This window comes from Poecilia reticulata, linkage group LG15, assembly GCF_000633615.1.
Source record: "Poecilia reticulata strain Guanapo linkage group LG15, Guppy_female_1.0+MT, whole genome shotgun sequence".
In the NCBI taxonomy this organism is placed as follows: domain Eukaryota; kingdom Metazoa; phylum Chordata; class Actinopteri; order Cyprinodontiformes; family Poeciliidae; genus Poecilia; species Poecilia reticulata.
The window spans coordinates 28,822,565-28,835,841 of NC_024345.1; the positions used below are offsets into that span (position 1 = coordinate 28,822,565).

Consider the following 13,277-nt stretch of genomic DNA (forward strand, 5'->3'; position numbering starts at 1 on the left):
GCCACCATTAGACGCCAACAGCTCAATTTCCAGACAGTAGAGAGAATATTTCACAGAAACATGTTTGAGTGATACAATCAGTCGTTGGTTAGCGCTGCTAATCCACCTCGTTTGCTTTTGCTGCTCCTTTTTAAATATCTGAGACGTTGGAGTCAGAGATCAGAGATCATCAGAGCCTTGCCCGTTAAGAGATGGTTTGAACTTTTAGGTAATATTTGAGCTTTTGAGATGCTAATCATCTGCTCCCAATAGTAACAAAAACATTACCTTGTTGCCATGGTTACGCACAGCCTGCAAAACCAGAGGGAGTAGTTATCCAACCAAAAGTTTCCGAACAAAAACAATAGATAGGAGGATGCTTATGCTCTGCTTGGAGTAAACGACTCAAGTTGTGCGAAAACACACAACAGGAAACAGTAGTGACATCTAACAGGAAGTGAGCTCAGACTGGATGAAGGTGTGAAACATCCAAGTCATGTTTCTGTCATAAAACTGTCTGCAGCACGGCTCAGAAAGGAGAGGCGACTTCACGGCACTGATAAACTAACTACAGGAAAAACAGATTTTCCTCCATCTGCACTCAGTCTTAAAATGTAATCCGTCCTGTTTCAGCTGAAGACGGAGGAGCAAAGCATTAATAATGTTAGGAGCATTAATAATGTTAGTGCAAGCTGCTGAATACAAAGACACAAAGCCTCTTCAATGCTGAAGCTGCCACATGTAACCTTGACTGTTTCTTTTGAAGTATTTCTTTGTAGATCTGCAGTTTCTGCTCCTTTGAAATGATTTAACAACTTAACTTAGTTTTAAGTTATAGTTGGACACGTCTATCTGTAAAAACTGAGGATATTAGGTCAAAACCAAAATGATTAATCGATTTAATTGTGATTAATCGATTATTGAAATAAAAGTCTATTAATTTAGTAACTGCTTAATCATTAACTGGAGTTTACAGATTCTAAAAATAGCACTCAAAGCAGTAATTAAGCCAAAACGGTACAAAAATTATCTAAATTTTTTAGTTAAGATGAGAAAAACCTTTGTTTGCAAATAGTCTCTACCCAGAATTGATCAAGTTTCATTTTTAGCAGAGTTTCCTTTTTGTCTCCTTTCACTGTCTAATTATCAACACAAAAAATAATGGATCTATTAGTTGACAATATACTTTAGTAATATCATTTTAGTTTCCTTGTTTAAAAAAATAATGTAATTATTTGCTTATTTGCACGTTTTGGTGTATTTTATATTGTGTAAAAAGGCTTAGTTGGTGGAATGAACGCAGAATGTGCCATTTTTTAAATTTGATTAATCAACTAATCGTCAAAATAATAGATTATTAAAATAATCGTTAGTTGCAGCCATAGTGCATAATCTGAGAACAAAAGATGTAATATTAATCTTGCTGTTGTCATGAATAAGTCACAACTTTCACTTTAACTTAAAGTTGCTCATTTATACGGCAGTTTTCCGTTTTTGTTACATAAGTCTGCAAAAACGGCCAAAATGAGCTAAAACAGTCATTAAAATGTAGCTGCGGATAGAAACCAAGCCTTTTCAAGCAACAGAAAACCAAAACAAGAGGTAAAAGGTGAGTGTGCACCTGTGGATGATGTGCTGGCTCTGCAGGTAGTCCAGGGCCAGAGTCATCTCACACAGGTAGAGCTTGACGGCGTCTTCGCTGAACTGGACGTTCTGCTGCAGGTGGTAGCGCAGGTCTCCTCCCAGCAGGAGGTCGACCACCATGAACATGTCCTCCTCGTCCTGGAAGGAGTACCTGGGAGCAAACACACCGCTCAGTGACGCGGCCAAGGGAACGCAGACGGCGCTCCAGCAGAAGCACAAACACAGCAAACGGAAAGCAGGGCTGCATGCAGAAAGCTTCTAACCAGGATCCTGATGGGTTAGAAAGCAAAACACAACCAAGTCATTTATCTTAGTACAGCTGAAATAAAACAAAAGTGACTTTTTGGCAACAATAATTCATTAATACTGATTAAAATACTAGTTCCATTGGCAGATTATTTTATTAAACAAGACATTTTTACATGTTATAAGTAAAATAATCTACTTGTAAAGCTAATACTTTTTCATTAATATTAAGGAATTATTGTTTACATCTTGCTGAAAAGTTATTAATAAGTTAGTTTCATTATATTTCAGGTGCGCTAGAAACTAGACCAAAAATACTTGGTAAGATTTTGTGTTTTTGCAGTGTATGAAGACTGTCCTCATCTTCTCTCCATTGGGCAATAAATCTATTTTATCGATTAATCAAATTTCTGGTTTTTGAATATATAAGTTTTGGAAAATCAGAATTTCTTTTTTTTTCAACAATGCACTCTTTGGGTTTCTGTAGTTCAATGATCAACAGTCGGGCCACCATTTTGTTTAAGAAGGTTGTTTTACAGCTTCTATTTATTTACACTTTGAATGTTTAGATCTGGATAAAATGATTTTATTATAATTTTTTTTTCCAGGAAAATAAAGACATAATGTTAAAAGAATAAAGTCAGATGACAAAGTCAAAGTAATACGACAATAAAGTCCTAATATTACCAGATTAAAATCATAATATTAGGAAAACTCCAACACAAAATAATAAAAAAATGATCCAAGCTTTTAGTTGATTTCTGCTGTTTTTCTTGTGTTTGAAATAAATGCTAAAGGCTAAATGTCCCATAAATAGATATCCTCTTTTAATAGTTAACTATCATCAGCGTAAAAAAAGATGTTTATCCAAACTAGTCGCTGTTGACATTTGTATTTCACTCAGCCAGATTCTAGCTTTAAAAAATGAACATCATATTCATCTGGGCAGAGAAAATCCTCCTTCCATATTGTCCTTTTCTGGAAATATTTGCTGTTCCATCACATCTGAAAGTGAAAGCAAGTTTGCTTTACACAGAGTTTTATGCTGTACGCCGCGCATCATTCAAGCTGTCGAGACATTTCTGCTGTTCATCAATAACCCCAGAGTGAAAGTCTGAAGCAATTGTTTCCTTGTTTCAGTGATTGATTCTGTGTTTGCATCGTTCTTGGCTGCGGTTTACAGCAACTCTGCTTCTTTTGTCAACGCAACAATAACATACCATGCTGGAGACCGTGGCTATTCCTGCAGCCGGTGATCTTTATCTGGCCTTCATTTTTCCACAGCCAAATCTCAGCTGCAGGGTTTATTCTTTTTTATGTGCATCCAGATACACAATGTAACAGACAAAGACACAAACTATTTAAGATATTAGCTTATTGTGTTCTTTGGGCTTTTGTTAAACTGTATAAAATCCTATTGGCAGGCTTGAAATCACGCTAAACACATCCATCTATCTATTGTTACATGCCAGTTATGAACAGAAATTCTGCTTCCTAGAGTGGGGGTGTCCAAAGTGCGGCGCAGGGGGCCTTTTGTGGCGCTTAGCCTGATTTTGTGTGGCCATCAAATGCAGAAGGAGATTTTTTTATTGGGAATCAGGCTAAAATTATTACCAACAATTTTATAAGGGAAAATGTCAAGAACAACATAAAGCAATTATCTTTTTACGATCAAGTTTTTATAATAAGTAGAATTATGTGCATCCAGAAACTTTTTGCTGCATCCAAATTAGCTCTCATCTAACATATGAAGTTAGGCCCAAACCAAGCGCTTTGAAAGAAAATGACCCAAATCTTGTTCTTACAACAAGAACAAATTCGCTCAATCAAGCCAAAATAAACAGTTTTTAAACTAAATGCCATTTTCAACACAGTATATGTGCAAAATCCTTTTTAAAGGTGACCTATTATGTTATGAGCTACAAAAACATGCTCAGCTTTTACACTTGCACGTAAAAATGGCAGAAAAACCAGCTGACCAAACATCCTTGAGGTCATCTTGATATTATGTATCTGAATGTAAAATGTACACATAGTTTTATTTTACCAATTTATGTATATATTTAACTTTTGTTTTTTTTTACTTTATTTATTGAAGATTGCAAAACCTCAACACTAACCTTGTCAAAGTCTGTGGTTATTCTTTATTATGTTATTGCTATATTTGTCATTGTGTTAAAGATCCTCTGTATGTTAATGTCATTTGTTTTTCAAAAAATCTGGGGTTGCTAGGTGATGGGCGGAACTCTGCTGAGGTTGCTAGGCGACGGGCTGGTCTTCTATGGTTGCTAGGTGACGGGCAGTGCCTTCTGGTCGGTGCATTACATTTGGAAGATTTTTCAATCATGTTATTTTCCAGACACCAGAAAACATTAACCTATAGCCAGAAAACGTCTGGATGTTTTTAGAAAAGCTTTGATTGTACAACAAATAACATCACTTGACTACAACACAAAAAGACTTATTTGCTTAATGTTTTTTTTTTTTCTTGTCCTGAGAGTACTTTTAACTCAACAACTTTGTCCCACATGAGAAAGTATTTTAATTGTCCTGGAGTTTCTGAAAGCAGAAGAGAGACCTTTCATTTATCAGGCTGCTTTTTTACGGACTCAGCTCTCAGGTTTTGTTCATTAGCCAGACTCCCTGTCCACCGGCGCCATTCACTTCATCTTTTTTTTTTTACTTTACGTAGACTCTAAATCTGAACCCGCGCTCACCTGGAGACCAATTTAAAGCTCTCTGAACAGTTTTGTCAGTCAGACTTACAAATCATGCAAGTCAAATTAAAACGCAGCCCGCTCAGTGACTATTTAGATTCACTCCGAACAAAACACCAAACCACAAAAGTGAACAATTAAAGTAGAACAGATGCTGATTACTCAGCCAAGTCGAATAAAGACAGATTAATAACTTAATATCCCCCAGGTGGGAAAACAATCCGAGCCTCTGTGATTTCTTTTATCAAACTGGGCTTCGTGTGATTGCGAGCGAGCCAGTTCTTTATTTTCTCATCAAAGCTCTTCTACTACGGTGATATTACTTCTATTTATAGCAGCAGGTTTCCTCTATATCCTCAAGTCTGGCCATGAACGCACACAAGGGCATTCTGATTGCTCATATTTAGCCGGGATTTCCAGCCAAAGGGGCGGATGTTTGCAACGGAGAAAAGCAGAAAATTATTTTTTGGCTTCAGGAGGGAAGAAAACACAATGATTTCATAGTACCGATTTTATCCACCTGCAGTAAAATACATAAAGGCGTGTTATATATATTTAAAAAAAACAAGAGGAGTACATATCCACCAAAAACCTTTTGAGGGTAATCTCAGAAATTTTCTAGAAAAGAAACAAGAACATATCTGAGCTTGAAATGTAAAACATTTGCTCAAAAAACTCAAACATTTTCAGATTAATCTCATAAATTTTCCAGAAAAAACAAGGACATTTCTGAATTTGAAAACTTTAGACAATTTCCAAAATTAGAAAAGTTTTAACTTTTGAAACGTTCATGTTTTTTTTATTTTTGAGATTAATTTCAAAATGTCTGACTTCTTTTTCCTATAAATTTTAAACTTTTACTCAGAAATTTCCAGACTTCTTTTTCTAAACAATTTCCGAGATGAATCTCAAAATTTACATTTTAAATTTTTTTTTTGTAAATTTGCTACAAAAAAAAATCTAATAATTTTTTAGATTAATCTCAGAAAACTTCCAGAAAAAAACAAGGACATTTCAGAATTTAAAAAGTTGAAAATTTGCTAAAAAAAAAAAACCCCAACAACTCAGAAATGTTCAGACTAATCTCAGAAATTTTCCAGAGAAAAACTTCTGAATTGTGAGATTAATCAAGCAAATTTTCAACGTTTCAAACGTGGGAATGTCGTTCATTGTTCATTCATTTTTAGGGGAATTTTGCTCCTCCTTTTTTTCTGTATCTATTGGCCCTAATGTACCATCATGAGTGGCGCAACTACACCTTATTCAGGTGGATGCGAAAACATAAGGAGGGAGGGAAAGTCAGTGTGAAGGAGCGACAGTGTCGTAAATCGACGTAGCGTAACGAGGTAAATGTTACGGAGCGTAAGGCGCGCTGAGGTTTATGGGAAAACATCATCGGCGCGCCGCCCCCTCCAGACGGGGTTTTGGCGCCCCCTCTGGTGCTGTGCCCCTATGCGCTGCATACCCACTTTTTGCGCCACTGACCATCATAATAATGAGATTTATTATATAATTGGTGGAAGTTGGTTTGCAAAACCCTGAACTTCATTATCCGCGCTGCTGCTGCTGCGCTGTCAGGAGGAAACGGCTCTTCAGCCGCCTTCATCAGTCACAGTTATTCCACCTGGCCTGACCTTTCAGAGATCGGCTTCAGTATTGAAACAGACGGACGGCCGGTCGGCCGCGGGACGCTGCTTGCCGTTGGCTCGGCCACCTTTTTAACACCTCATCGTCAGACTCAGCTTCCCGCCGTCCTGCTGACAGATGAGCTGCCTCTGAGACGAACCCCTCGCTAAAAACGAGCTTCCCGGCCTGCAGACTGCGGCGTCTCTCTCTCTCTCCCCGGTTGTCACTTCCTCCCTCGCTGCGTCTGAGGTGACAGGGAGATGTCGGATAACGGCCAACAACTGGAGCATATAAAAGAGCCGGCGATGACAAGCAGTGACACTTTCAGGGCTCTTCCAGCGGAAAAGTAGAGAGAGGAAGCACAATTTAATCCCCCCATCTTTGGCATATCTTACCTTCAAATCAGCACAATGAAACTCCTAAAATGTGTCGGTTCTGAGAATATCAGGAGCCGACTCTCTGGTTATTGCAAAAAGTTGAACTTAGAAAAATGTGGGCTGTGTGGATGATTAGTTTTTTCTGAAAATAAAGACGCTTACTGCAGTGTTGCTCTGATTGGAAGCAGATTAAGGGGCAGATTACCCTGCAAAAACATAAAATCTCACCAACTTCACCTAGTTTCTGCAAATATCTTTAAAAAAACAAAACAAGTAACTTTTCAGTAAGATATAGGAGCTTATTTTAAGTCAATAAATCCTTGATTTAAAAAAAAAAGTACTAGTAAACTAGTGGATCTAGTATTTTAAGGAATTTACTTAAAACAAGCTACTATATCTTGCTACTTACAAGTTAGTTTCGTCTTATTTCAAGTGATTTACAACACAAACTAAAAAATATTTGGTAAGATTTTGTGTTTTTGCAGTGTGGGTCTTTCAACCGGGCCGAATCCACACAGAAACAGTTTACAAAACAACAAAAAAATCAACCGTCTTCCATGGCTGCGTCCCTCTGTAGAAGCTGGAACCTGTAGATATTTGGAAAGGAACAGATTTACACAGAATGGTGCTTCATAATGAGCACAAAAGAATATGAATGAACACCTCTGTGGTGCGGATACCTGCCCAGAGCCACGAGGAGACCGAGCGGAAAGTCCGGTCCAGCACTAAGCTGGAACAGCCACAAAGAGAGGAGCAACACAAGACAGAGGCTGAAATAATCAGGCCACAATGACAAATGAGTTCTGGGAGGCAGAGAGAGGGAAGTAGGAGGACAACGAAAGAGGAGAAACAGTTTTGAAGGAAAAAGCCGGAGAGCTTGTGGTTCTGTCGGCTCGAGCCGTCTGCAAAGTTTCAGTGGCCTATATAAAGCTCAGGCCTGGCTGCATGACTCACTCACGAGACGCCTGCGTTGTCCTCAGAGGATTCCTCCAACAATGATCTGACTGAGTGCTGCCTCTCCTCTCTGAAGCTCCAGAGTCACCTTAAAACACCGACCTGATTTCACAAAGTGAAACTTTAAGAGCAGCGTCCTACAAAATGTCCCGGTTTGAAAGCAGAGGGGCGTCACCGCGAAAGAACAGGACCAAGTAGACAAAGTTTCCTCGTTAAAACTCTTCTGCTGCTTAGCAGGAACAACCCCAAAACTGCCAAACGAGACGAATCAAGCTGAAACCAGCAACTATCAAAAAACGGGAGGACATTGTGTGTTTGTGTCAAACTGCCTCATCGTCCAAGCTTCTCTTTTATTATCTTTAGGCAGAAGGAGCTTTTCCTCCCCGAGGATCAAATGACCAGAGTTAGTCCAGATCCAGAGGGAAACTGCTGGCGTCACCCTAAGACAGAACTAATGATGCAACAGCATTAGGGCTGAAACGATTAATTGGATAAATGGTGATTAACTGATTATTGGAATAATCGTCAACTAATTTGGCAATCGATTAATCGTTACCTGGAGTAAACAGACTCAAAAGATACAATTTTCTGAAAAAGCAACATATTCAGATCAGTAATTTTATATATACATATATATATATTATCTTCAAGTGGCTATTTCAGCTTCACTCGGTTCATATTTACTAAAAGAATGCTATCTTACTGCATTTTAGGCAATAAAATGAATTGAATTTAAAAATGAATTTAATTATTTGAATCTTTTAATGTATTTCTACAGATTCATCTTTCAAATGAGCCATTTTTAATCCGACTAATTGCCAAAATAATTGACAGGTTGATCGATTATTAAAAGAATCATTAGTTGCAGCCTTAACTATCACATGGCATTTTTACTAGAATGAACTTAAAAACATTTAGAATTTTAAAAGTTGTCACAAATACAAATCTGTAAAACGTGTGTATTTATACTTTATAGTATTTTTAACTGGAAGTCCGTTGAGAGATTGAACAACTCACCATATTTTATGTCTATACACTCTGGTTAACGATTAGGCAGTTATTGAACTAGATGACGATTATTTCAATATTTGATTAATCACAACTAACCCGATTAATCGTTTCAGCCCTAAACCTAATTTTGCTCCAAACTTCACACCTTTTCTCCTGTCTTCTTCATGATGCTGTTTGTAATTAAAACCTACAGTTTGTCTCTAAACTGGGTTGTTGACATCTGTACCCCCACATGCTGGGCGACCTCGCGACCCGGATACACAGAAACGCAGGAAGCGTCCCCCAGCGATCCATCAACGCGGTCTGACGTGCATGTGGGGCGCGCTCTGTCTGGTGGCTGATGCCCACTGGAGCCGACGCCAAGCGAATCGGTGCAGTGCGATATTTCATTAGGGAGTTCGGCTGATTTTGTTAGAGAGGCAAGAAGAATCTCACACAAGGTCAGAATCTGCCATGACTGGAGGACGGGTGATGCACATTTCATGGATTTCACGGCTCATGATAAACATTATTAATGGTCCTTTTCTCTGCGGTTCCCCACACTCCACATCTGATCTCGTTGGTATTCTTGTCATCAGGTTCAGAGCACAATTCAAACTTCTCCCGTAGGTTCAGGGTAATTCATAACGTTGCTCCTTGCTACCTTTTCTTATCGCCTTCATATTTCTACTTCTGCTTAAACCTTGCAATTGCTAATATGTGCTGTGCACTATAAAACATTTGAGTTGCATTTAGTTGTGTCTACTGACATTTACTCTTTAGTTGTGAACTTAAATTTGTGAGATTGTGAAAAATAAACTTGCAGTAGTAAGTTGAGTTAACGAGGGTCTTTAGAACTTAAAGGTGACTTATTATGCTTCCTTGAACAGGTTAGGATACCAAAACACGTTCATTACATTTTCTGCACAGAATTATTTCTTAGATAATGAAATGTTAGTCTGCATCAGCTCTGGCTATTTTCTTCCAGAATGAGCTGTTTTAGGGCTCTGTCACTTTAAATTCAAATAAGGTACTCCTGACCACACACCCATCAACCAACAACTCAACGTTTACGCTCACACATGAAAACAAATGTGATAATTTCACAACCGTACATCTTTGAAAAGCAGAAGTGGAGCCTTCTGCATAACCAACGAGGGATGCAGCAAGTGGTTTCTGGACGGTAAGTCAACAACGAAACACTTGTCTTTTCCAGCAGCCGTTGTACAGCGCTTACAGCGGTAGAACCAGCTGACTAAATGTGCTGGAGCTCTGCTTGGGTTGCTAGGCAACGTGCTGAAGCTCCACCTGGGTTGCTAAGTAACGGAGCAGCGCCTGTAGAATGTGACTTTAACTTTAACTTATTGCCAAAAAACAGGTGTGTGTTTTTTAGAAGCAGCACAAAAAGCGAAGTGCATTAAACTGACCTGCCTGTGTTTTTAAAGTAAATACTCATTTTCAAGCAACTGTCAATTTGTATTGGTTGAGGACGTCTTCTCAAATCGAGTGATATTTAATTATCAAATCAGATATTTTATTGGTGGAAGTTAAATCAAGAATTTGTACTTATTTTAACTTGATAATGTAAGAGAAATAACACAGAAATGTGTTTTTTGTTCAACTAGGAGACAGTTTTGCTGCATATTGTGAAATAATTATTTGATTTAAATTAGTGCATCACGTTGAAATGACTCAATTCATGATTAATGAGGCCTGAAAACAATGTTTTGACAACTTGCCTCTTGTTAAATCAACTTGCTGAAAAATTCAAAGTTAAAACCAAAACAATTTTCTAGTTGACGTTGCTTCCATCATCTTCTGTCTCAATCTGCTGTAAATATCTCCTGTGACCATCTCCGCTGCCCACAGCCAATTAGGGGCCTCGGTGAAAAGCCGCTGACTCGGCCGTTCCATATTCTACGCAGGCTTCGCCTCTTCAAGGCCTGAAATCAATATTGTAATAGGAACAGGATGGAGCACATCCATCCTCACCATCAGCCGCCCTCGTTTTCTGAATCTGCTACAGAGGAGGAGGGACTACCGAAGGCCCGTCCAACAGCTGGTGTGTCAAACTCAAGGCCCAGGGGCCCAATCTGGCCCGCTGTAGCTTTTTATGTGGCCCTCTAGACTCCAAGTTACATCAATAAGTCCCTCCAGTTTTTTTTTACAATTACTCAAAATTCACACAAAATCAGCAAATCCTTGCATCTTTTCTGATTTTACGGCAAATTTTACTGCCTCAGCCTTAGTTGATGCTATAATCAATACGGCGATCAATAAAAAGTCACATTTAACAAAAGACATTAGCAGAAAATTCCTTACAAATATTTCTAAATTAGCACCACAAAATCTGTGATTTTGATTGCAAAAAAAATCACAAAAACAAAGACCGATCAGTGATTATTTAATTTTAAGAAACAAACGTCTTTTTATTGATATTTTAACAGCTGCATGTGTTTATTCTAGATTCTGGCCATTTAAGAACAGCCCAAAATGAAACCCCTGCTTTCTAGATTTCTGGCAGAGATGCCGTTTAAAAGTGATGTTTTCTGAAGAGAAGTAAATCTATTTCAGTGTTTCTCAACTCAAGCATCAGCTGAGAAAAATGCTGAACTTCCTCCCACTTCTGCTGTTAACGTTTCACTTTTCACCGAGATAAAACGTGTTGTTGGTTCAGTTCTTCTGTTTCTTTTTGTGAATCTGTCTTGATGAGTAGAAAACTTTAAAACTCAACACTGCAAAAACACTATTTCTGGTGTATTTTCATAGCACACCTAAAATACAACATAAACTAGAAAGTTGTAGTTACGTTGGCAGATAAATTAACTTATAGGAAAAATGTTCTTATAAGTGAAATAATCTGCCAATGGAAGTAAGTAACACTTTTTCATCAATAATAAGGAATTATTTACTTAAAACAAGCCTCTTTATCTTGCTAAAAAGTTACTTGTAAGTTTGTTTTTTCTTATTTCAAGTTTACTGAGATATTTGTTCTAGAAACTAGACCAGAAATATTTGGTAAGGTTTTGTGATTTTGTAATAAATGTCCTTATGAAATTTTCTCTGAAATTTTCTAGAATATTTCTGAGATTAATCTAAAACATTTGTTGCTTTTTTGTGGAAATTTACTCCTTTTTAAAGCACTTTGAATTTCCTAGTTGCTGAAATATGAAGAAATGAAGCGTAGCACAACAATCTCTTACTACACAAGGAGCAAAGTAATAAACAAACTATTACCATTGATGATATTTTGTGTCAAACAAAGCACATTAATCCAACTTTTTTAAATAGAAGTACGGCAGCTGATCATCTTTCGTGGATGTTTTTATGCACCTTAGCCGTTTTCTGCAGGTAAAGAGGAAAGAAGTGACCTCTTCTCTTTAGGTTTTCACACATTATAAAGCAGAAGAAGGAATCAGTGTCTCCTCATGTGTTGCGAATCCTTTCAGGGATTTGTGAGGATTTGGTGTGCAGCAGGTGATGATTAATTTTTTTCCCCCTCTCCTGAAGTAATCCATTCGGCGCACCCACAACTCCTACACAAGGTTTCTGTGAAGTTCAGGAACGGCTGCAGCAATTACGGCGGTCTGCGGACGTAAGGCGGGCTGGAGGCAGCCTTGGCCCCGCTGATGGGATTCAGACTGGGCTTTCACGAGGCTGCAGCCGAACGCTTTTCTTCTGAAGCCGCCTCTTCACAGGCACAGCGGCAGAACTCGGGATGACTCAATAAAAGCAGGAGCCCATTTCCAGACACAGTGTGTGCAGGTCTGAGCTGCGGGATATCTTACAAATCCTCTTAGTCTGCACATTTCTTTGTCGACAAAACAAATCAATGCCAAATGCTTTCTCCAGACTGTCGTGCATCTCTCCGTGTTGGTTCCCGATCCTCCCTTCCCGACCCGTTATTCCCTGTTATTGCGGGAATCATTACCTCGACTGACAGCTTTTTGTGTGTTTGCCTCTCTGGCTCCCTCGCGGCACCATATCAATAAAAGCACTCCTGTGATGCTTTATCAAAGCTGCCGTTTTCTCATGAGATGCTTTTTTTTTTTTCATTTTTATTGTTTGCTTTTTGAGAATTGGCAGATCCCAAAAACCCCAGCTGGTCTGTCGCACATCCATTAATAATGAACTGAAAGCCCAAATGCCAAGTGCCAGAAATCATAATGTTCTGTGTGAGGAGCCAAATGGATAAGGCAACTGTCAGATCTCCCTGGGTATGGAGGAAAACACACACACACACACACACACACACACACACACACACACACACACACACACACACACACACACACACACACACACACACACACACACTGCATGCCCACGCAGTGAACCAATTATTTTCCTGGTTTTTATACAGTAAGAGAGACAATAGGAGCAGGAAGCAGCGTTCTCATCGGTCCCATCTCATTACCTGCCTTGCTGGGATGCATGTCTCAAGCATCAGCTAAATGGAGCAGACAGTCAACGTGATGCACAAATAACAAGGCTGCTAGCATTACGCTCAGAGAGGATCCTACAAACGAAGGGAAGGAAAAAAATCACAGCGTTTTCCAGAACGAGACGTCAGAGACACTGATGAGCGTTTTAAGAACGAAACATGAAAGATAAAGTCTGGTGGATGGAATTATGCACTGGTTGGATGGACAGATGGAGGGATGGATGGATGGATGGATGGATGGATGGATGGATGGACAAATGGATGGATGGATGGATGGATGGATGGATGGATGGATGGATG

General features: G+C 38.8%; 1 protein-coding gene across 2 annotated transcripts in view; it reads right to left on the reverse strand.

Moving 5' to 3' along the window:
• stk32c (serine/threonine kinase 32C) overlaps window positions 1-13,277 on the reverse strand; it is a 99,768-nt gene that overhangs the window by 22,764 nt on the left and 63,727 nt on the right. For both annotated transcript variants that reach the window (XM_008430412.2, XM_008430413.2), the window contains one exon: window positions 1,601-1,774. In XM_008430412.2, the coding sequence (XP_008428634.1) occupies window positions 1,601-1,774 (174 nt within the window). The remainder of the gene's footprint in view (window positions 1-1,600; window positions 1,775-13,277) is intronic.